The sequence below is a fragment of the Coenobita brevimanus genome, unplaced genomic scaffold (genome assembly GCF_032717465.1).
Source record: "Coenobita brevimanus isolate Jiangsu-jjx unplaced genomic scaffold, ASM3271746v2 jjx.HiC_scaffold_2774, whole genome shotgun sequence".
NCBI classification, from domain to species: domain Eukaryota; kingdom Metazoa; phylum Arthropoda; class Malacostraca; order Decapoda; family Coenobitidae; genus Coenobita; species Coenobita brevimanus.
The window spans coordinates 92,043-114,958 of record NW_027643735.1 but is presented as its reverse complement, the minus strand read 5'-3'; the positions used below and the strand labels follow the sequence as shown (position 1 = coordinate 114,958).

General features: G+C 43.9%; 1 protein-coding gene across 1 annotated transcript; it reads right to left on the bottom strand.

Annotated features, from left to right (window-relative positions):
• Positions 1 to 17,718: 17,718 nt before the first annotated feature.
• Positions 17,719 to 20,486, bottom strand: LOC145390049 (selenocysteine insertion sequence-binding protein 2-like). The gene is made up of 3 exons (XM_080265126.1): positions 20,404 to 20,486; positions 19,362 to 19,478; positions 17,719 to 17,845 (listed from the first exon to the last, which is right to left on the bottom strand). The coding sequence occupies exons 1-3, from the start codon at positions 20,484 to 20,486 to the stop codon at positions 17,719 to 17,721; spliced, it is 327 nt and encodes a 108-aa protein (XP_080121252.1).
• Positions 20,487 to 22,916: the final 2,430 nt, after the last annotated feature.

Sequence of the window (22,916 nt, the reverse complement as noted above, 5' to 3'; positions counted from 1 at the left end):
CCACTCACTTGATGTAGTACTGCCTACTTCTTCCTTTACCTCTATCATTCTTTTTCTGTGTCTGCTCTCCTCTCTTTCTATTTCTCACCAGCATCCACTCACTTGATGTAGTGCTCCCTATTTCTTCCTTCACCTTTATCGTTCTTTTTCTGTGTCTGTCCTCCTCTCTTCCTATTTCTCCCATCTTTCCTGTCACTTTTTGTTACTCCTCTTTCCTTTTCAGGTGGCTTTACATTGAGTGAGAAGCCTAATGGTTTCCTGTAAGCCAGGAAACCATTTACAACGCTGGGTGGTAACCATATAACCAACCCATACGTGTTCCTTAAGTGTCAACAAGTGGGTTGGCGGAGGGTTAGTGCCCCTCCCCGTAAAACAACTAACTCAAGAGACAAACGGCCACCCCTTGCCGGATTATGGCGTCTGACGATAGACAGATAGATAGGTACGAGATTATGGCGTCTGGCGATAGATAGATAGATAGATACGGAATTATGGCGTCTGGCGATATATAGATAGATAAATATATAGATAGATGAGGTATTATACCGTCTGGCGATAGATAGATATGTAGATAAATATGGGATTATGGCGTTTGGCGATAGATAGACAGATGGATAGATAGGGGATTTTGGCGTCTGGTGATAAATAGATAGATAGATAGATGGATAGATACGGGATTATGGCGTCTGGCGATAGACTGATAGGTAATGAATTATGGCGTCTGGCGATAGATAGATAGAAAGATGGATAGATATGAGATTATGGCGTCTGGAAATAGATAGATAGATGAATAGGTACGGGATTATGGCGTCTGGCGATAAATAGATAGAACGAATAACTATCTGTCTATCTCTCTATTGCCAGACTCCTCAATCCTGCAAGGAGTGGCCACAAACAAATCGCCTCCATGTCGTCCTGACCCCGCCATTTCACTGTCCTGCTCCCAGCTCACACACCCCTCTCCCATATACCTCTCCACTCCATCCCCTCATCTCATCCTTGTCCTCCCCCTCCCTCTCACCCTCTCCACCTCACTCACATACACTCTCCTCGTCAGTCTCTCACTCTCCATCCTCTCCACATGGTCAAACCACCTCAGCGTGTTTCTCCTAACGCTTCCTATCACATCCACAGCCACACCACAACGCTCCTTCACTTCCTCATTTGTCAGTCTGTCTCTCCATGTAACTCCACATCCACAGCCACACCACAACGCTCCTTCACTTCTTCATTTGTCAGTCTGTCTCTCCATGTAACTCCACATACTCCTCTCATTTCTTTTTTATGCAAGGAAGAAGGAACCAAAGGCCAGGAGCCCGCAAACCTTTCCTTCCAAGAAAAAAAAAACAATACAAAGGAGAGCCAAATTCTAGATCCGTTTATTTCGAGATGCCTGGACACACTGCATCTGAAAGACTGGAGATCATAGGATGTAGGAAATACAGACAGAGGGAGACAGTTCCAGAGTTGACCTGTTGCATGAATGAAGGACTGCCCAAAGGATCCTAGTGAGATATACCACCTTCCCCTCCCTCTATAAAACAACGATAATGAATACAAGGAAATTATAGTATGTAAAGACAGCGAGGAAAACTATTTAGTATGTGTTTGTTTATGTAGATGCATTTCTGATGGATTGATAAGTCTATAGGAAGTTGTTACATAAGAAGATGAAGGGTGAGCGGTTCTTCACATCCCTATCTATCTATCTATCTATTGCCAGACGCCTTAATCCAGCAAAGAGTGGCCGCAGACCAAACGCCTCCATGTCGCCCTGTCCCCCGCCATTTCACTGCCCTGCTCCCAGCTCACATCCCCCTCTCATTTACCTCTCAGCTCCATCCCTCCACCTCATCCTTGGTCTCCCCCCTCCCTCTCCCTCCCTCCACTTCACCTACATACACCCTCTTAGTCAGTCTTTCATTCTCCATTCTCTCCACATGTCCAATATGGCTTAAAGATACAGTAATACACAACTCTGTATGGTAAGTGTTATGCCCGGCTTTGTTTTACTGTTCACATAGAACTATTCCTACTCGTTTTTATATATTTGCTTTAGAATCCATTGTCATTATACAGTGAACTACGCTATGTTGTAGTTTCCTCATTCTTGCTTTACTATCCTTATCCATCAGCATGTAGAATTAGATCTCGTAGTCATAGTCTACTCTGTAACAAGCGGCCTCGAAAGAATCATAGGGTCTGTTGCTGTTTGCTGTTCTTTGTATTCCTTTGTACTCCCTCCCTCTTCTCTCTCCTCCCTCCTGCCTCACATCCCTCCCTCCCTCCCTCATCCCTCCTTCTCAATCTCTCCCCCCCCTCTCCCTCCCTCTCTCCCTCTCCTTCCCACCCTCTCTGCCTCTCCTTCCCTCCCTCTCTGCCTCTCCTTTCCACCCTCTCTGCCTCTCCTTTCCACCCTCTCTGCCTCTCCTTCCCACCCTCTCTGCCTCTCCTTCCCTCCCTCTCTGCCTCTCCTTTCCACCCTCTCTGCCTCTCCTTCCCTCCCTCTCTGCCTCTCCTTCCCACCTTAACACTATCTTGGAGGGCGCGGGCTATGGCATTATCCCCAGCTGACACCCCCCCCCCCTCCTCTCCTCGGCTCTGTAAATGAGTAGCGTGTAATTTTTCCCACGTGCATGTCCGTCGTGTGTGTGTGTGTGTTGATATTCGCCCCGCACATGTAGGGGCACGGGCAAACAGAGAGCCCGTCAGGGAAATGGCGGAATCAAGCTCTCGATTCAGAGCAAAGCGGGAACAGCAGGCGGAAGGACGAGGGGAAGGCGGTAGGGGCAGGGGAAGGCGACAGGGGCAGGGGAAGGTGCGATGGTCAGTGGTGAAAAACGGCTGGGCAAAAAAAAGCACCTCAAGTCTGCCCATCAGAGTCCGAGATGTCGGTGTACTCGGAGTCGCGATCTATATCCTCGTACAACTCTAGCTCCCCCGAGTCCCTAAGGCGAGGTGGAACGCCTAATGGGGAGTCTTGAAGGACCCGGCTAAGAGCTAGAGTTATGCCGCGTTCGAGCCTGGCGGCGAGGAGCTCACGAGTACACGCAGCATCGTCGGACTAGAGGATGGCAGAACAAGGGCAGGTGAGGGGCTTGCAGGCGGCGGATCGGTGGCGGAAGTTGTGAGATCCACTCCCTCAGCAGCAGGTGGAGAAACGGGGGGGGAATGGCCCTCGACGTCGCGGTGGTCGGGCGAAACGGGGACGGCAGCCCTTTCCCCCTCAGCTGCAGACGACAAGGAGTGGATCTCAGCAACGGTGGTGATGGTGTCAAGCTCCATGGCCGTGATCGGTGCCGGGTCGGTAGGGGGAGAGACAGACGAGCCAGTCGCCTTGTTGAGGGGTCCGTCCAGGCACAGCCGTTTGCGCGGTGTGCAGCGGGGCCGAGGTGGAGGTGGCCGGGACTTGGGCTGCGCAGGAGGCCGCCGGGGACGACGATCTGGACGAGGGGCTGAATATGCGTCTCCGACAAAGCTCTGGGGGATGACAAGTCTTGGTAGCCCGTTCTCCTCAAAGATCTGAGGGAGGAGAACGTGCAACAGAGCCTTGTCACCCCCACAAAAAGCCTGTGCCGTAGCGACGCACATCGAGACCAGGAGATTAGTCTCCCCAGAACACCCAGGATCACGAGACTGGCGTCTCTGGGCCGTGGGGCGCCGCCGTGCATGGGCAGAGCCCTGCACAGCAGCACCTCCCGGCCCAGTGACATCCGTAGCCTCGGGACCCATGGGTGACTGACGGAGCCGAAACTCCACAGCCTCACCCTCGCCAAGAGAGCGCCGAAAGTGTCGGGGGTTAGGTGCAACGATCCGGAGTCTGGGCACGAAAACATCAGCACCGGTGTCCCGGCGCTTGATGAAGCCGTACCCAGACTTCACGTTGAACCACACCACCGCACCTGTGATCTTCGTGGCTCCCGGCGGTCTAGAACTACTGCTGGATGCCCCCCTCAACGGGTCGTAGGCGGTGGCAGTAGATCGCTGGTCGGGCATAGCTGGGAAGGTCTCACTAAGCTGGCAGTGATCCTCCTACGGCTGCTAGACCGGAACTGCATGTCCGTCGCTTATTTGTTTTTCCACATTAGCAGACGATTTTCACGGAGCGGGAACCCTGTCAGCTTGTCTGTCTCTCCACGTAGCTCCACATTCCTCTCAGATAACTTATTTCCACACCACTTTTCACACGAATAAAGATTGGTTAGGAGAAACACATTAAGGTGGTTTGGCCATGTGGAGAGGATGGAGAGAGTGAGACTGACGAGAAGAGTGTATGTGTGGTGGAGGGGCGGAGATGGAGGGCGAGGCCAAGGATGAGATGGAAGGATAGAGTGGAGAGGTATATGAGAGAGGGCGGTGTGAGCTGGGAGCAGGGCAGTGAACTGGTGGGGGACAGATCGACAAGGAGGCGATTAGGTTGTGGCCACCCCTTACGTAATTAAGGCGTGTGGCAATACTGTAGATTGATAGATGGTTCAACTGAAAGAACAGGCAGTATCAAAGAACTGATGAACAATATCCTGCCTCACCTTTGTTCATCTCGGCAAGATGGGCAAGCTGTTGAAACACTATCAACACTGAGAATAGACACACAGCTCGAGCGTCCTTCCCCTCTCACGGTTAGAGGGTGACTGACGGGATTCGAAGCTTCTCTAGGTCGAGATAAAATACTTGTTTTTATTATGCTGATTAATGTTTACCTTTAGTATTATTCCTATCTATATATCCATCTATAGTCAGACGCCTTCATTTGCGTAAGGAGTGGCCACATACAAATCGTCTCCATGTCACCCTGTCCCCTGCCATGTCGCTACCCTCCCCCCATCTTACACACACACCCGTTTATGTACCTCTCTACTCCATCCCTCCATCTCTTCTTTGGTCTCCCCCTCCCTCCCCCCCCTCCATCTCACTCACATACACTCCTAGTTAGTCTCTCACCCTCCATACTCCCAAGTTACATCCCCCGCTCTCTCTTATAGGCCCTATCCTACCGCTCTCCTCCATTCCACCATCTCCTCCTCGGTCTCCGCCTCCCTCTCCACCCTCCACCTCATTCACGTACACTCTCCTAGTTAGTCTCTCCACTCCATCCCTCCATCTCATCCTTGGTCTCTCTCATATACCTGTAATCTGGTGTATGGATTTTTTTTTATTCATTTGTTTTTCCTTCCTCTCTTCTGTTATTTACAAAAAAGGTGATGACACTACAGGACTCAGAATTACAGCTAGGTTCAAGTTGCGGCAGCGAGCAATTCTAACCCATAGCTTTCCATCTCAGGTCCAACCGATTGTTCTCTCTCTCTCTCTCTCTCTCTCTTTAAGGTTTGGCCAGTAATTGTCTGATCGTGTGATTTTTGCTGTTGGCTAATGACGTGAAACCGGGGCTGGGACACGTGTTAATTACTCGGGTGTTTAGGCTTGTGTTGAGGGTGGTGGCAGTACGAAGAGCTGGTGGTGGTGGTGGTGGTGGTGGTGGTGTGTGTGTGTGTGTGTGTGTGTGTGTGTGTGTGTGTGTAGTTGTAGATGACAGTAAGTAAGTAATAAGGACTGGCACCAAGCCCAAGAGGAGTATATGGCACTAAAACCGCTGCATAGAAAATGACGGGTATGCTATGGTGGAATAAAGGTAGAGGGGAAGACGGGGAAGGCACCAAATGTGAGGCAAAATAAGGGTTTGAGATAGGAAGCGCATGAGGTGTGTGATGGAAAACACAGGGGATTCACCAAGAAGATCGGCTAAGGTAGGGGGACGTCCAAGGGAGTAAAGGAACGGGAGAGTCCGTCCGCGCACGGCGTGGAACCGAGGGCAGTCAAGCAAAAGATGGTGGACCGTGAGTAGGGCCTGAAAACATTGACAGATCGGAGGAGTGCCTCCTGACATTAGAAAGCCATGTGTGATCCGCGTGTGGCCAAGGCGCAGACGGGCTAGGGCTGTTTCCCAACGCCTGTTGCAATGGGAGTGATAGTATGTGTGATGTAACGGAGTTTGTTGTCAGTTGTTGACGTCCATTCTGTTTGCCACCGCTGGCCAAGGAGACGGGTAACAATCGGGAAATAATCAGTTGCCGGGATAGGATGAGGTGTGACAGAGCGAGAGGTGACAGCTGTACGTGCCAGGCAGTCAACCCTCTCATTATCCGGTATCCCAATATGGCTTGGGACCCAACAGGAGACAGATTTTCAGTCTGGTGGTTATACGGAACAACCATTCCTGTATCTTCAGCACTAGCGGGTTGCTAGCCGGGAGAGACTGAATACCATGTAGTGCACTAAGTGAATCTGTGAAAATAACAAAAGTGTGTAACCTTGATCGGTATATAACACGAAGGGCCAGTAAAATGGCCAGCAATTCAGCAGTGAAAATACTTGCGACTGGTGGAAGGCGGATCTGATAGGTATGGTCTGGGAAAAGAGCAGCAAAATCCGAGCCCACAGAAGACTTAGAGCCATCTGTGTACACGGGGGTCGCTGAGGAGTGACAACACATATGATCCATAAAAAGATGATAGAGTTCCTGTGGGATGGACGAAGACTTTGGACAAGAGAGCAGGGCATCACAGACAGTTGGGCGAGGAAGAAGCCAACACGGGAACATAGAATCTCGCAGAGGGAGAACTACAAGGAAAAGATGAAGCTAACAAGGGCGGAAAAGGAGGGGAGAGGTGCGTATCAGAGGAAGGGAAACCTGCAGAAGAAGGCGAATGTGGTAACGGAGAGTCAGCTTGTCACGTCTGGAGGATAGAGTGGACATACCCGACTCGACATATACAGTAGGCTCGTAACCGGGGTGGAGCGAAAAGCACCCAATGCCAGACGTAACCCATGATGGTGAGTAGAATCTAGGCGCTGAAGGGAGGAAGATGAGGCAGATGCATAAACCTGACAGCCATAATCAATCTTCGACAAAACTAAGACAGTATGGAGCCGGAGCAGAGTTGTACGGTCTACACCCCAGGACATATGGCTGAGAGTTTGTAATAACCGAGGTCTGAGGGAAGCAGAGGTCTTACGGGAAGTGAGATGCTGGGACCAAGTCAGTCGAGAATCAAGGATATGGCAAAGGAAAGGGGCTGATAATCGATATGGCAGGGGAGTACCATATAGTGTAAGAGGGGGTTGAGGGATTGAATGACGGCTAGCTGGACATCCGCTCCAGCTGTGCTATTATTTCTTCAGCGAGAAAGGCAGTTATGTGTCCCTTATAGCCTGTAATATATAGCCAACATTTACTGTCCGCAATAGGTCAGGAGTTTCGTGCAATGTCACGCCACTGTATCTAAAAAAAAATGCCTAAAAAAAAATCAACTCGGATTGAACCGCCGATATTAGCTAGCCCGAAAAGTTACCAGACATTTCTAGTAATATAATTATTTGGAATGATTTCAGTGCTAATCAGATGTACTGAGAGAGGAGATTATACTAGTTCTTCTATAACATAATGCTCAACCACGCTAGTATGCCCTTTTTTTGTCCAGAAGTTCAAATATACTAGCTCTTCCAGAACCAACAGGCATGCAAATATAACCATATGGATATACGAGTTGACGAGCGGTCCATTCAAAACACACATTCTTGATTACTGTACCTTAATGCTTCTGCAGTGTGTAATGATGTGGTAGGACATATATAAACGCTTCTGAGATGAGTTAAACGTGAGACTGAAATGATTAGGCTACAAATGAAGAGATTTTCTTGTCGTTCATTCATGTTTTCTCACCCTTTGTTTACGTTACGTTCCATTCATAATTATACTCGTTACGGCAATGTTTACGTTGCAGACCTTTAAATTCATTCATACAAAAGTTTGTACTTCATTCAAGAAAGAAGAAAGGGGAAAGAAAGATGAAAGGAGGAAGAAGAAATGACAAAGAAAGAAGAAACAAGAAAATAAAAGGAAGAAGAAATGAAATAAAGATGAAAGGAGAAAGAAAGAAATGGAAGAAATGAAGAAAATAATGAGAAAGAAAGTAGGAGAAAAAGTCATGGAAGAAAGGAGAAAAAGGAAATGGAAGGAGAAAAAGAAATGAAAGAAAGAATTGGAAGAAAGGAGAAAGAACGAAGAAATGAGACAAAGAAGAGAAAAGAAAGACGAAGGGGGAAAGAAGGAAAATGAGAAAATAGAAGAAAGGAGAAAGAGGAAATGGAAGAAAGGAGAAAGAATAAAACAGAAGAAAGTAGAAAGACGAAAATAGAAAATGAAAAAAGAAAGAAAGAAGGGGAAAGAGGAAGAAGAGGAAGAGGAGAAAGAAGAAGAGGAGGAGGAGGAGAAGGAGGCAGAGGAGGAAGGATGGGTAAGGACAAGAGAAAGAGGAAGAGGAGAAAGAATGAGGAAGAAGAGGAAGAGGTATAGGAAGAAGGGGAAAAGGAAGACGAAGGAGGGAAAGAGAAAAGGCAGATGAAGAAGAGGGAATAGAGGAAGAGAGAGAGGAAGAATGGGAAGAAGAAAAATTGGAAGAGGAAGAAGGGAAGTGAAAGAGGAAGAGAGAAAAGAGGATAAGAAGGAACAGGAAGAACAAGAGAAGAGGAGGAGGAAAAGTGGAAAAGGAAAAAGAAAAGGATGAACTGAAAAAGGAGGAAGAGGAGGAGAAAGAAGAGGGGAAAGAGAAAGAGGAACAAGAAGAGGAAGAAGAAAAGAAAGGACAAGAGGAAGAACATGATGACAAGAGAGAAGAGGAAAGGGAGGTACAGAAAGAGGAAGAGGAAAAAGGAGATATGAAAGAAAAGAAGAAGAAAATGAGGAAGAGGAAAGAGAAGAGGAACTGGAAGAAAAAGAAGAAGAACAGGAAGAGGAGGACTTGGAAGAGAAAGAGGAGGAAGAGAAAAATTGAAATGCTTGGGAAGAGGTGTTAGGGAGCTGCCTTAACTGACTAGAGTGTACGCCATGATTTAAAACTCTGGCTAAGCATTGAGTCAAGAGAAGAACATAGCTGAGGATAACTGAAGAAGGCTGGCAGACAAAAACACAAACACATAAAGAACACAACAGTATAAGGTAGGCAGAAAAATGCACATAAACACACAATATGACACTGACAGAACACAGCACATAAAGAACATGAAAGTGTAGCTACAAAAACCTGCAAGAACAAAGAACGTAACCACGAACATGCAAGTTTAACTGCAGAAGACTGGCTGAACAAAACATAAACAAAAAACATGAAAGGATAACTGCAAGAAATTGGAAAAACAAAAAGCATATGAAGGGAAAACTTAAGGTAGGTTAGTCCATGCTAGGCTGCTCCTGTAAGTGACTAATCTATAAGCATAAGATGTAAATAGCAAAGAAAAATATCGCATGAGTGGATGGCACAACCTACATGAGGCCACATTATAAGTTGTATGGTAGGCACTGAAGCTCCTTTTTGTTAGTGACTTAGCTTCCTTTTTGCTACTCAGTATTCTCCTACATCACTGTATTCATTATTAGGTACATACAAAAGGATGCTGAGATGCAATGAGAATGAATCACAGAGATGTGTTAAGTCTGCAAAAGCCGCTTGCGGTATGACTGTAAAACATGATTCATGTGTTGGACAATTTATTTTTCACTGTGGGATAAAAAATTACAAGAGACACACATAATTAAACATTCCCCACCATTCTTACACAACTGCAGTCAACTGACATTCTCACACAACTGCTCAGACATCTAACATTCTCACACAGTTGCAGTTATCTAGCTCTTAAGGGGGAATTAAAAACAGTTTAATGGGGGTTAAAAATTAAACATTCCGACATTTATGCCTTGATGGCATACCCTCAGGGTAGGAAATTCACCTCTTTGATATCTTAGGTGTGTGGTGGGTGGTGACGACCATCATCCACACACTTGATGTAGCGCTGCCTACTTCTTCCTTAGCCTGTATTATTCTTTTTCTGTGCCTGCCCTCTTCTCTTCCTATTTCTCCCATCTTTCGTGTCATTTCTTATTGCTTTTCTTTCCTTTACAGGTGGTTTTACATTGAGTGACAAGATAAATGGTTTCCTGTAAGCCAAGAAACCATTTACAATGCTGGGTGGTAACCATATAACCAAACCATACATGCTCCCTATGTGTCAGTGAGTGAGTTGGTGGAGGGTTAGTGCCCCTCCCTGTAAAACAAATAACTCAAAGTCAAATGGCCACCCCTTACGGGATTATGGGGTCTGGCAATAGATATCTTAGGTGTGAGGCGCTTCATCTGCCGCTGTCAGGCTGCATCAGATGGCACGGGTCTTCTTGGGCTGCAGATCTAGAGGCCTGAACTTCTGTGGGTGGAAAATTCTGAGTTAATACAACATAGATTTCAGCCAATGGAACAGAGCCATTCCTACAACATAGAGAGTCACTGGCCTCTGGTTTCTTCTCCCCCCCCCCACACACACACAGTGGAGCAATAATTGGCAAATGGAATTTAATGTGGACAAGTGTCATGTAATTAAGTGTGGCAAAACTGAGAAAAGATTAGATTGGGATTATAAGTTAGGAAGGTCAACCCTACACATATCAGAAAGGGAGAAGGACCTAGGAGTGATTATCAGTAACAAACTATCTCCAGATGATCACATCAGTGAGAAGCTACATAACATGTATACATTGCTTACTAATATGAGAACAGCATTGACATATATAAATGAAGACACACTGAGAAAGATAATATCATTCATCAGATCAACCCTGGAGTATGCATTAGTAGTCTGGAATCCTCATCTCAAACAACACATAGATAAGACTGGAAAAGTAAAAAGGGCAACTACAAGATGGGTACCAAGCTTAAGGGACCTAAGCTACGAAGAAAGACTAGAAAAACTGAATCTACCAACACTACAGGAGAGACGGAAAAGAGGAGACATGATTATGCTATATAAATGCATCTCAGGGATAGAAAATAGATATATATGAATATATAACCTATGGGGAAGCATCAGCAAAGAGGACACTGCAAAAAGCTACACGTATGTAAAAAGAGAAGTGATAAAGACACAAGGAAATTTAGTTTCCCAAATAGGGCAATTGATCAATGGAATGCACTACTGAATGAAATAGCATGTGCCAAAACTATTCACAAATTTAGGGATATGTATGATGAAAATGGTTTAAAACACAAGACAGTACGAGCCTGACTCATTCCTGTAAATATACAATCAGGTAAGAACACACACACACATACACACACTTTAACGAAAAACGTGCAGGCAGACTGGAAGACCCACATCCAGCTGAAAGTACCAGCATCCAGGGCAGCCACTGTGCTTGTGTTATGCAACAGACTGTGCAACTTCTCATTACTGTTCTTTCATTCATTCATTCATTCTCATCCAATCATTACTGTTCTCATTCATTCATTCATCATCCAGTCCTACTTTGCCCCATGAGAAGTGTAGGATCCTGGGGCTAGGCAAGTTGGTCCTGACATTTAAGATGAGAGTGACCAGCCTCACTCATCCCTGAGCGGCATTACTGCTCTACAGGAATAAAAACTCATTTACAATACAGTACACATTACCAAACCCAAACAGCCAATTTTCCATTATATTTTTTCATGCAGTAAGTAAATAAATAAATAAAACAACACATGACTTATAATTCAGGGGTTTAAAAGATTTCCCCTTTTAGCTTATTTTCTTTTTACTCTAACTTGGCCTAAAATTGCCATCTCTCCTTCTTGAATGCTTAGTTGTAACATAAGACTAACACTAAAATAGGGCGCCAGTATGAAAAGTGCTTGGTAAAGGAGGTGGAGCCATACTGTTGTCTTTTTCTATCAATGCGCTATGTGAAATAAACAGCAAAAGGACAATAATCTGGGCCAAGTTAAAGTCAAAAGAGTATAGTAATTTTCCTCCTTGGAAAGCACCATTTGGTGGGAGGTCTGAATAACAACCAATAATCCAATACAAATTACACTCAGCCATGACTTAAACCCTTCCACACCTGCCCCACAGTCCTTCATTCGAACCCTAACATCCGTAATTATCATTCATATTTGGATTGACGGCATTACAACATTTTCATCCTGAAAAGGGATGCCTTCATGTGGTGGCACTGATGTAGCTAGGTGGTGAAGCTACCTGGTTATACAAACATCCTCAATGCCCTCCCTACCCCTCAAATGGAGGATGATGGGCTGCAGGAGAGTGGCAACTTCAGCCTGCAGTCCACTGGGTTCACAGTCAGATAATCCTGAGGTTACAACTGCTTCTAATTAGTGCATCACTCTAACTCCATCACCCGTCATTATACTCTTTTTACTCTAACCTGGCATAAAATTGCCATCTCTCCATCAAGAATGCTGATTTACAATACATTAGCATTAGAATATGATGCTAGTCATGAAGAAATGCTACATGGAAAGGATGAAGAGCTGAAGTATTGTCTTTTTCTGCCACTGAGCTATGTAAAATAAGCTGCAAAAGAATGAAAATCTGGACCAAGTTAGAGTACAAAGATTATATACAGCAATTTATATTTGGATGGACTGCATTTCAACACTCCCATGCTTTACAAACAATCACAAGCAAACCTTACAATAGAGAAAACAGTGCACAAATATAAACTGAACTCGAATATCAATTAGTGGATTCCTTTGTAGAGGATATAGGAATGATGTGTGTTGAGTTAGTGGTGGTGGGAGGGATGGAGGAGGGAGGAGGATAGGGGTGAGGCAGTGTGGTGGAGGGGGAAAGGGTGGGTTCAGGGAGTGAGGAAGCAGGAGGGGTGATGTGAGGGGGTGTGGAGGATGGGGAAGGTGACGAGGAGGGGGAAGGGGTGAGGTCAGGAAGTGACGAAGGGGGAGGAGCAGGGAGAGGAGGTGTGGATAGGGGAAGGATGGCCTGCTGGCGACTCCTGACCAAAGCCTGGTACTTCTCCTTTGCAGCTGGTATCAGAGCCATCAACTTGTGGAAGGAGTCCTGAAAATAAGCCAATCCAAATCATCATCATCAGCCACTACAGCATTATCAATCTCATATTGCTGTCATCACTATCATCATTGTCATAACAATAATAATAATCATCATAATCATCATTATCATCATCACCATCCAGACCCTTATTCCCACATAAAGCAAGGTTGAGGTAGGATCTAAGTATTTTATCACCACAATCATCACCATCATCATCATCATCATCATCACCACCCTACTTTACCCTTTCTACTGTAACTTGGTATAAAACTGACATCTCTCCACCTTCACTGCTGAGTTGTAACATGAGAATAGCACTAGAATATAATGCTAGAAATGAAGTACTATGGAAATCATGTTGAGCCAAAGTACTGTCTCATTCTGCCACTGAGATACGTGAAATAGGCAGCAAAAGGATCAAAACCTGGGCCAAGTTAAGGCAAAAGGACTATAGTGAAATGTTACTCTGACAATTATGGCTTAAATGCAAAACCGTCATTTTACTTCATACTTTTTTCTTTTAATGTATCTGACTCTGGACATATGCTTAACAGTCCTTTCCCTGAGGCCCAGCAGTTCTACAAACCATAGACCTCCACATGTCACCACTTCAGCACTAACACCCGCCACCCATACTGAATACATACTAGGGGTGTCTCATACAGGACTGGTGTAATGGTATTAGTGGGGGTGTTTTTATGGCATGTCAAATTCAAATCCCTTAAACCATTCCATGCCCCAGCCGGGATTCAAATCTGTGTCCATTGGGATAGTGGATCACCTCTCTACTGATTCACCACCTGCTTACATAATGCTACCTGCAGACATGGAGCAATACCTTTTTTACCTCAGCCTGGCCCAGATGTTTGTCCTTTTGCAGATTACTACAGGTGGCTGAATGGCAGAAAAAGACGATGCTACAGCTCAACACACAGTACTGTACTTTCCACACACTTCTTTGCAACAAGTACCATATTCTAGTGTTCATCTACTGTTACAGCCTAGCAGTCACAATGACAAGATGGCAATTTTAGGTCGTTACCATTTAAAAAAAAAAAAAAATTATCCTTGCCTTAACCTACTGAGCCTAGGGGATTTTTTTTTTTTTTTTTTGTCAGTATCTCATTGTACCATTTTTTTTTTCCTGCACTCTATTAAACTTCCATCCTTACTCGTCAAACTGCTTCCATCGTTACTCATCACATTGCTTCCATACTACTCATCACACAGCCTCCATCCTTACTCATCATACTGCTTCCATCCTTACTCACCACACACTACTTCCACAAAATAACCAACAAAACCAGCACAAACATCACATGAATTCAAACATAAGTGACTGCACCTGAGCTCCCTGATAATTAATGATGCCAACACAGGAAATGTTTTGCTTGATGTGGGTAAGGCCTCCCAGTTTCTTCAGCGACAGTGCACATACAACCGGCACCTCTTGCAGTTTTGCTTGTTGTAGTGTCTTTTCCACAGCATCATCTAGACCTCCTGCAGGGGAAGAGTGCCTTATATTACTCTTGCTTCTGCTTGGCCTAAAACTGTCAGCTCTTCATCTTGAATGCTGAGGTGTTGCAAAAGATAAACACTAGAAGGTTATACTAGGCTTCTATTACATTAACAAGGTCCAGATTTTTTTTCCTGTTGCCACTTATTTCACATAGTCCAGTGACAGAAAAAGGCAATGCTATGGCTCTATATTCCCTCCACAGGATTTTTTTTTTTTTACTAGCATTATATTCTAGTGCTAATCTGTTGTTACAACTCAGCATTTACAATAGAGAGATGGCAATTTTATGTCAGGTTATAGTAAAAAAAAAAAATAGTAGTCAAGAAGAGGTGCTATGAAGAGAATATACAGCCAGAGTACAGGGCATTGTCTTTTTCAGCCACTGAGCTAGAAATGACAAAACTCTGGGCCAAGTTAAGACAAAATGAGTACCAGGTATAAAGCAGCACTTCAGACTAGGAAAAGGGTCAGTACAGAGATGGCATACATGATAAATTACTGTGCAGGATGGGGACACTGATACCCAAAATAATTATTAAAGTTTGAGATGTCTAAAATTAATAAGCTGTACAATAAAAGTCCATCAATCCCAATGGCAGTGGACCGAGAATCATTCGGATTATCAGATTTTTCGGATTTTTGGGTGGGACCCCTAAGACACTTAATTTCATGTTTAAACTGAAATTTTACCGAATGGATCACTTTTCATTCATTCATAATACAATATGGAACATATTAACATTACGTATTACACAAATTTTTTACTTAATGTATTACTGAACTATATTGAAATATTTATTGTTGTAAAAGGTATGGAGTGCTAATACAACAAAAGAAGGTGGTGGGTTGTGCCACACACCTTATTGAAGGCACAAACTGTAATTGGTAAACTAAGAGATGTCATGGGTTGTTTAACTCACCAGTAATGCACAGTTTGTCGGCCTTCTTCAAAAATTCGTATTATTGGGATTTTCGGATTATCAGCGTTCGGATTAATGGACTTTTACTGTATTTTCATGTGATTGTGCCTATACAAATAATATTCAGTAGGGAAAAGATAAAAGAATGTCACTAGCACATCATTCACTGCATCATTAAGAAGTAGTACTAGTAATGTGGGCTGGGAATAATGGGCATTTTGTAATATCCATCACTTGTGGTGTCATACTGTTTTGTATATAATCTGAGTGATCCTTTTTTTTACCATGTGTACAGTCAGTATTATTAGCTTCATCTATAACACCATATGTCCTCTTGGGAACCTATCTAAAAGGAATGGCTGTGACTGTTACATCTCCAAGCTTCTTATCCCTGCTACTTAGCCCTTACAAAGTACTGTACTGTATATCTGCAGAAAACTGTACTGCAGAATACTTCAGAGATGGAGAGAACATTTCAACAAGTACCTAAATGTGAGGAGTAAGACAAATCTGTAATGATGGCAGTGGGGACAACTAAATCAGGGGAATGGATGACTGAGAGAAAATTGATCCATGAGTATAACAGAAAAATATAGGTAAATAAGAGCGAGGTATAAAGCATATGAGGTGAATGGTACAGTGTATGTGAAGGGATGCTGTACAGGGAACTGAACTGAAATGTATAGATTACCAAAGGCTACACACAACAGAGTGCAGTCAGTAAAAATACACAGAGACCATACAGGTTTTACTTTAATCAAATTTCAGAAATTATTTTTTAAAAACTGGTTGGCTACAATCGACCCTTTCCATCATTAAACACACTTAAAACGATGCTGAGGGACAAATACCAGTACTGTATTGGGTACATTTTACATTATTTAGGAAGTGGAGAGATGGCATGGGGCACAAGGGCTTAGGAGTAAATGAAGAAAAAACAAAAGTGATGGTATCCAGGGCTAGGGGCAGTACTGTCAAAGAAGAAGGAGAATGGCTATGTGCGATTTGCCACAAGGGCATAGGAAGTAATTCCATCTTGTGCAGTGTCTGTAATAATTGGGTGCATAAGAGATGTAGTGGTATTAGAGGTAGACTGCGAGATAACGCTGATTTCATGTGTGCGGTGTGTCAGAGAGAGCAGGTGGAGATTGACAGGCGTGAAAGGATTGAACTTGCTGGTGGATCTCTTGAGTGTGTGGAAGAGTTTTGTTATTTGGGAGACATGTTATGTGCTTGTGGCAGGGCTGGAGCTAGCTCTGTGGCTAGAGCAAGGAGTGGTTGGAAGAAGTTCAGGGAGCTGTTGCCTCTCCTGACATTGAGAGGGTTCTCCTCTGTGGTAAAGGATCTCTGTATACAGCTTTTGTTAGGAGTGTAATGCTGTATGGTAGTGAGACCTGGCAGTAAAGGAAGAGGATATTCGCAAGCTCAAATGTACAGAAATGACAATGATTAGGTGGATGTGCAGTGCATCCCTGAGTGTGAGGCCTGGGGGAGCTAGGTTTATGATGGAAGAGTTGAGGAGTAGGTTGGGACTGGACTGTATTGGTGCTGTGATGAGGAGAGGCAGACTGAGATAGTTTGGGCATGTGGAGGGGATGAATGATGATAAATGGGTGCTGAAAGTGAGAAGTGTTAATGTTAGGGGTAGGGTTGCGAGAGGTAGACCGAAAAACACCTGGGACGATGTCATTCAGTGTGACCTCAGGGATGAGGGACTGAATAGGGAAGCTGCCACAGATGGAGCAGCATGGAGAGCCGCCATTAGGTGACCAAGACCGATGCATAGAGCCTTCAAAAATTAAACAAAACGATGGAGCTAGAAAAGGACACCTACATTTGGATGCACTGATATAACCGAGCTGCTCCCCTGCCCAGTTATACATACTTCCCTCAACTCCCTCCCTCTCCTCTAAAAGGAGAATGGTGAGCTACAAGAAGATGGCATCTCTGGCCTGTAATCCACTGGGTTCACATTCAGATAAGCCTAGGGTTGTGGTTACTACTACATTACTGTTTATAACACTACTTACAGTACCTGTACTGTACTGTACCATACTGTACAACATTCTCACGCATTCACTCTTAACCCAAAATTTATTGGACCAAACAATGACATGAAATAACAAATAATCAATCACCGCTTACTTCACTCAATTAAGCACATAGAAAAGGGATACAGTAATATAATAACAGCTGACACACTATTGTTGGTTAATTTTCAGCTGACAAAGCTGGGCCACTTCCACACCTTGAATACCAAGTCAAGGGCATATGAAATTCTGTAAGCCTTCATTATGAGGTAGGAATCTCCTTGGTTGCTTGTCAAACTGACTCTCATCCAACTACATTTGGCCATCAACTGAGCTGAAAGAGGTTAGGATCTGAGCCGGGTTAAAACAAACATGCAAATATGTTGTTACCTGGTTCATAGCACTTCTGTATATTTGGTGCCATAATGATGCATGACATCTTGCCCATTAACTTGGTTGTCTGCTTCAGCCCACACACAAACCTCTGCCTGTCAAAAAAAAGGGAGTTACAATTTGGCCTAAATTAATAGCATGAATCCAATGCTGTATTAATCAACTGTATGAGTTACTTGAGAGGAGCATGTGGAGTGACGTGGAGGGACAGGTTGACGAATGAAGAAGTGAAGGAACGTTGTGGGGTAGATGTGGATGTGGTTGAAAAGATTAGGAGAAATACACTGAGGTGGTTTGGACATGTGGAGAGAATGGAGAATGAAAGACTGACTAAGAGGGTGTATGTAGGTGAGGTGGAGGGAGGGGTAGACCGAGGATGAGGTGGAGGGATGGAGTGGAGAGGTATATGAGGGAGGGGGGGGTGAGATGGGGGGAGGGTAGTCAAATGGTGGGTGACAGAGTGACTTGGAGGCGTTTTGTCTGCAGCCACCCTTTGCGGGATTAGGGAGTCGGGCTATAGATAGATAGATAGATAGATTTTCATAACTACCAGATTATTTCATTTTCCTTTGGAAGACTTTCTATGGTGATGGGGTTGATGGAGGGTATTTCTAACCTCTCTACTTCAAAGTCTCTCTTATGCTGAATAAAACTGTATCATGAGAGAATAAAATAGAAAATATCACTCTACTTTAATAGGTTAGAGCTGTTTCACTTTAAAAGCTGTTTCATTATTCTGCTGCTGATGAATTAACATCTATTAGTGGTAGGTGGGGGCGCTCACCATCCACTCACTCGACGTAGTGCTGCTCTCAGGTGACTGTCCTCTCCTCTCTTCCTTTCTTCTTTCCTTCCTTCCTCTTCTTTCTTTCTTTCTTTCCTTCTTTCTTTCTTCTTCCTTCTGTCTACAGGTGACTCTCCACTGACTGACATGGCAAATGGTCTCCTGTACATCAGGAAACCATTTACTACGCTGGGTGATAACCACATAACCAAACTATGGCACCTGGTGGTTTAGTGGGTAACTAAGGCACTCCTGCCAGATTAAGCCAATGTAGGTTTATATCCAAGGGATGGTTGGGGTTTATTGCTCATGTAATGCCACTCAGGGATGAGTGAGGCTGGTCACTCTCATCTTAAATGTCTGGACCAACTTGCCTAGCCCTGGGTTCCTACACTCCTCATGGGGCAACACAGGATTAGATAATGATGATGATGATGATGACGATATTCACTTAAAGTTACTTATGATTCATTATAAAGTTGCTCGCAAGTTAGAAATGAATGTTTTTAAGCTTTAACCACTCAGTCACAAACCAGAAATATGTCTCACTTAGGGCGGTTTCACTTGAAGCAGGTGCTGGCAAAGAACGCCTTCATGTGCCAGTAGTCCGGTACCTATATAACTCGGTGGTTCCACTGCCTGGTTTTACAAACAACCATCAATTTCCTTCCCATCCCCCAATTGAAAAATGGTGGACTGCAGAAAAATGTCAGCTTCAGCCTATAGTCCACTGGCTTCTTGTTTACATAGGCCTGGGGTCACAGTTACTACTACTACTACTACTACTACCTGTGCTACAACAGCAACAACAAAAATTATCAACTGACTTGATGGCACCCTTGGCAGGGTCCCGTGCATACAGTCGCCTCTGGAACAGAACCACAGCTTTGAGCAATTCTGCTGCCACTTCATTAATTTCATCTGTCACAACATGGGTGCAGTACCTGGGGAGAGGCGTCAGATTAGAGGGTTTTCTCATCAATTCACCCCAAAGGTTAATCCATCCTAAGTCATTTCATTCTTACTAACCTAACCTAACTTGACCTAACCTTCACTAACTGAACATTACTACCGGTAAATCTAAGGTAATCTAACTTAACATGCTGGTAATATAATCTTACCTAACCCAAGCTAACCTAACCTAACAACATAACATAACCATATCTAACCTAACCCAACCTAGCCATATCTATGCTAACCTAATCTACTTACATAAAAGCTGTAAAAAATAGACCAAAAAAAAAAACTGTAAAAAGTTTACTAACATGCAGTAAAAAGTTTACTGTATAACAGTGTCATCAACACCGGCCACAGGCACCCACATCCAGTCAGGTATTTTAAATTTAAAGGCTATATGAGTTTTTGTCTTAATTTGGGCTTTTCATACTGTACTTTACAAGTAATATACAGTACAGTATATATCACATACCTGTATATATAGTACAATATACAGTACAGTATTCAGTGCATAAGTTATGGTAGTCGCTTAATGTCCAGATCACTTAACATCCTATTTTTCGGAACGTACTGTGGACACCGAGTGGCAAATACCTGTATAGCATATGACCACACCAACTAAGCACACTCCCTTCTACCCTATTACCAGTAACAACATACTACCTAACCAATATTCAATACATCAGTGCACCTAAACCCCACTATACGATCTTCCATTGTGCAATTGTTTGCTTATATGATCTTAATATTTCGGCATCTTTTTCGACAAATAATCACCAATTTCCCATATAAGATTGCTATGATCCCTACATCTGATATACAACTGACTGTTTTTTTTTCCACGAACGTAACTTAATCACACAGAGGGATCTGACTGCATTCAAGTGGCTCACAATTAAAAAAAACACCTACTCTCTAAAATTACGGTGATGGACGGGATCTGCCAGCATCTTCAGTTCCTGAAATATTATCCACCGGGCTCTCTCTGCATTCATGTGCGTCTCACCCTTGGAATTCTCATCGTTCTCTTCTTTCTTATCTATTTCACCATTATTTCCACTGTCTAGGTTTTTCTCAGCCTTAGATTTTTCCCCTTTCTCTCATTTCTTATCTACTTCACACTTAGTTCCACTGTCTAATATTTTCTCAACCCTCAATCTTCTTCCTTTCTCTTCTTTTTCATCTATTTCACCCTTGTTATCACTGTCTAATCTTTCCTCATCACTGGATTTTTCTCCTTTCTCTTGCTTTTCTACTTCATCATTAATTAAACTATCCATCTTCTTCCCATCACTATATTTCTCTCCTATCTCCTGTTTCCTCTCCTTTTCACCCTTCATTTCACTGTCCAGTTTATCATCGTGTTCAGTTTCCCCCACATGGCTCGTCTCCTCAGTCAGTGTCGACTCCTTCCTAACGGTCTCTTCATCCCGTTTCACCCCCTCCTTCTTTTCTTTCTCCTCCTCCTCGACAGGTAACAGGTCCGCTGGTGTTGATGAACTTGTAGGAGATTGTGTCTTCTGTCTTTCTATGGCTCTCTTTGCTTCTGTCGAGTTGAGAAGGAAAAAACTGTAATTACATTATCATCATCGTCAACACATGGAAAATAACCCATTCTGCCCATGGTTGTCATTTCTATTTATTCTCGCTACCACCAAATGATATCCAGGTAATTTAGTTATGGGGTATGTCTATCCCCCTTTCTTAATACTGACTATGACAAAACACAAGAATAAGTTTCAAAGCAAGCCTGAGGACAGTAAATCAACCAGGGGGATGAGGGTGGGTTCATGGAATGAGGGAAGTTTGAGGGGAAGAGCAGGGGAAGTCGTTGAGGCATTCAGTAGGACGTGAGTGGATGTGGCGTGTTTGCAGGAAGTCTGGTACAGGGTGGATCAGCCAGAAAGATTGTTGGGAAGGACTGTTACTATACATTGTTTTGGCAGGGGGGGACAGACGGATATGGGCATGTTGGTGTGATGGTTGCGGAGAAATCTATCTATCTATATACCTAGGCTGCTTCCCCCAAGGAAAGGGAGGTAGCCGAGACAGGACGACACACTCCCCATTTACTCATTCATTGCTGTCGGGCCCTGCTGCGGATGTCACTGATTGCAGAGAAATAGGTGGAATATATTATGAATGTTGTGAGAGTAAGCAATAGGATATTGGTAGTGAAAATTCTATCCAGTAGAAAGATAGCTGCAATTATATCGGCATCTGCTCCACAGGCAGGATTGGATGAAGCAGAGAAAGATAGATTTTGGGATGATTTAATATGTGTAGTAGGTGGTATGCGGAATCATGAGATAGTGGTTTTGGGAGGGGATTTAAATGGTCATCTAGGTGAAGCAGCACAAGGTTATGAAGGAGTGCAAGGGGGATGTGCGTATGGTCTAAGGAATGCGGAAGGGGAAAGGATACTTAAGTTTGGGGAGGCAACGGACATGATTGTGTGCAACACATATTTTAGGAAAAGAGACAGTAGGTTAATTACGTATGAGTCTGGGGGAAATAGCAGTCAGATAGATTATTTTCTGGTTAGGTGGGCTGATAGGAGGTTAGTGAGGGATGTTAAAGTTATAGGAAGTGAGGAGTGTGTCCAGCAGCAGAAACTATTGGTTTGTGATATGGTGCTTAAAGAACGAGTGATGAAAAAGAGGACTTATATACCTAGGAGGAAAATATGAAAGCTGAAAAACCAAGTACAGTAGTAAGGGATGCCTTCTACAGCAAGATGAGGAGAGTGGTGGCTGAACAGGGAGCTGTAGACAGAGGCTTTAATGAACAGTACAGAGCCCTCAAGAACAATCTCTTGACAGTTACTGATGTAACATGCGGTTGGACAAGAGGACCATCAAAATATAAAGTAACCTGGTGGTGGGATGAGGGTGTAGAAGCTGCAGTTAAGGAGAAAAGAAGGTTTTTCCTGGAATGGAAGAAGGTTGGTAGCAAGGAGGAATACTTGACTGCCAAGCGTAGGGCTTGAAGAGAGGTATACAGGGCGAAGTCAGTCACAGAGACTTTACTTGATAACCTAAATCGTGGGGAAAGGAAAAATATGACATTTAAGGTGGCAAATCAGATGGAGAGGGATAATCGGGATATTATAGGTGAGCAGTGTGTGAAGAATGATGAAGGAAGGGTAGTGGTGAACAGTGAGGATATTAAAGATGCATAGAGAGAGCATTATAGCCGGTTCTTGAATGGGGAGTTTGACTGGGACAGGGAAGGTTTGAGCCAGCAGATCCAGTGTTTGACCCTTGGCCTATGAATAATGCTGCTACTGTAAGTGAGGAAATAGCAGGATGATGGTGGGGAAGGCAGCAAGTGTGTCTGGGTTGACTGCCAAAATGTTGAAGCCCTTAGGAGATATAGGGGTAAGGTTAGTCACTGACCTGATAAATATGATTATTTGTGAGTGT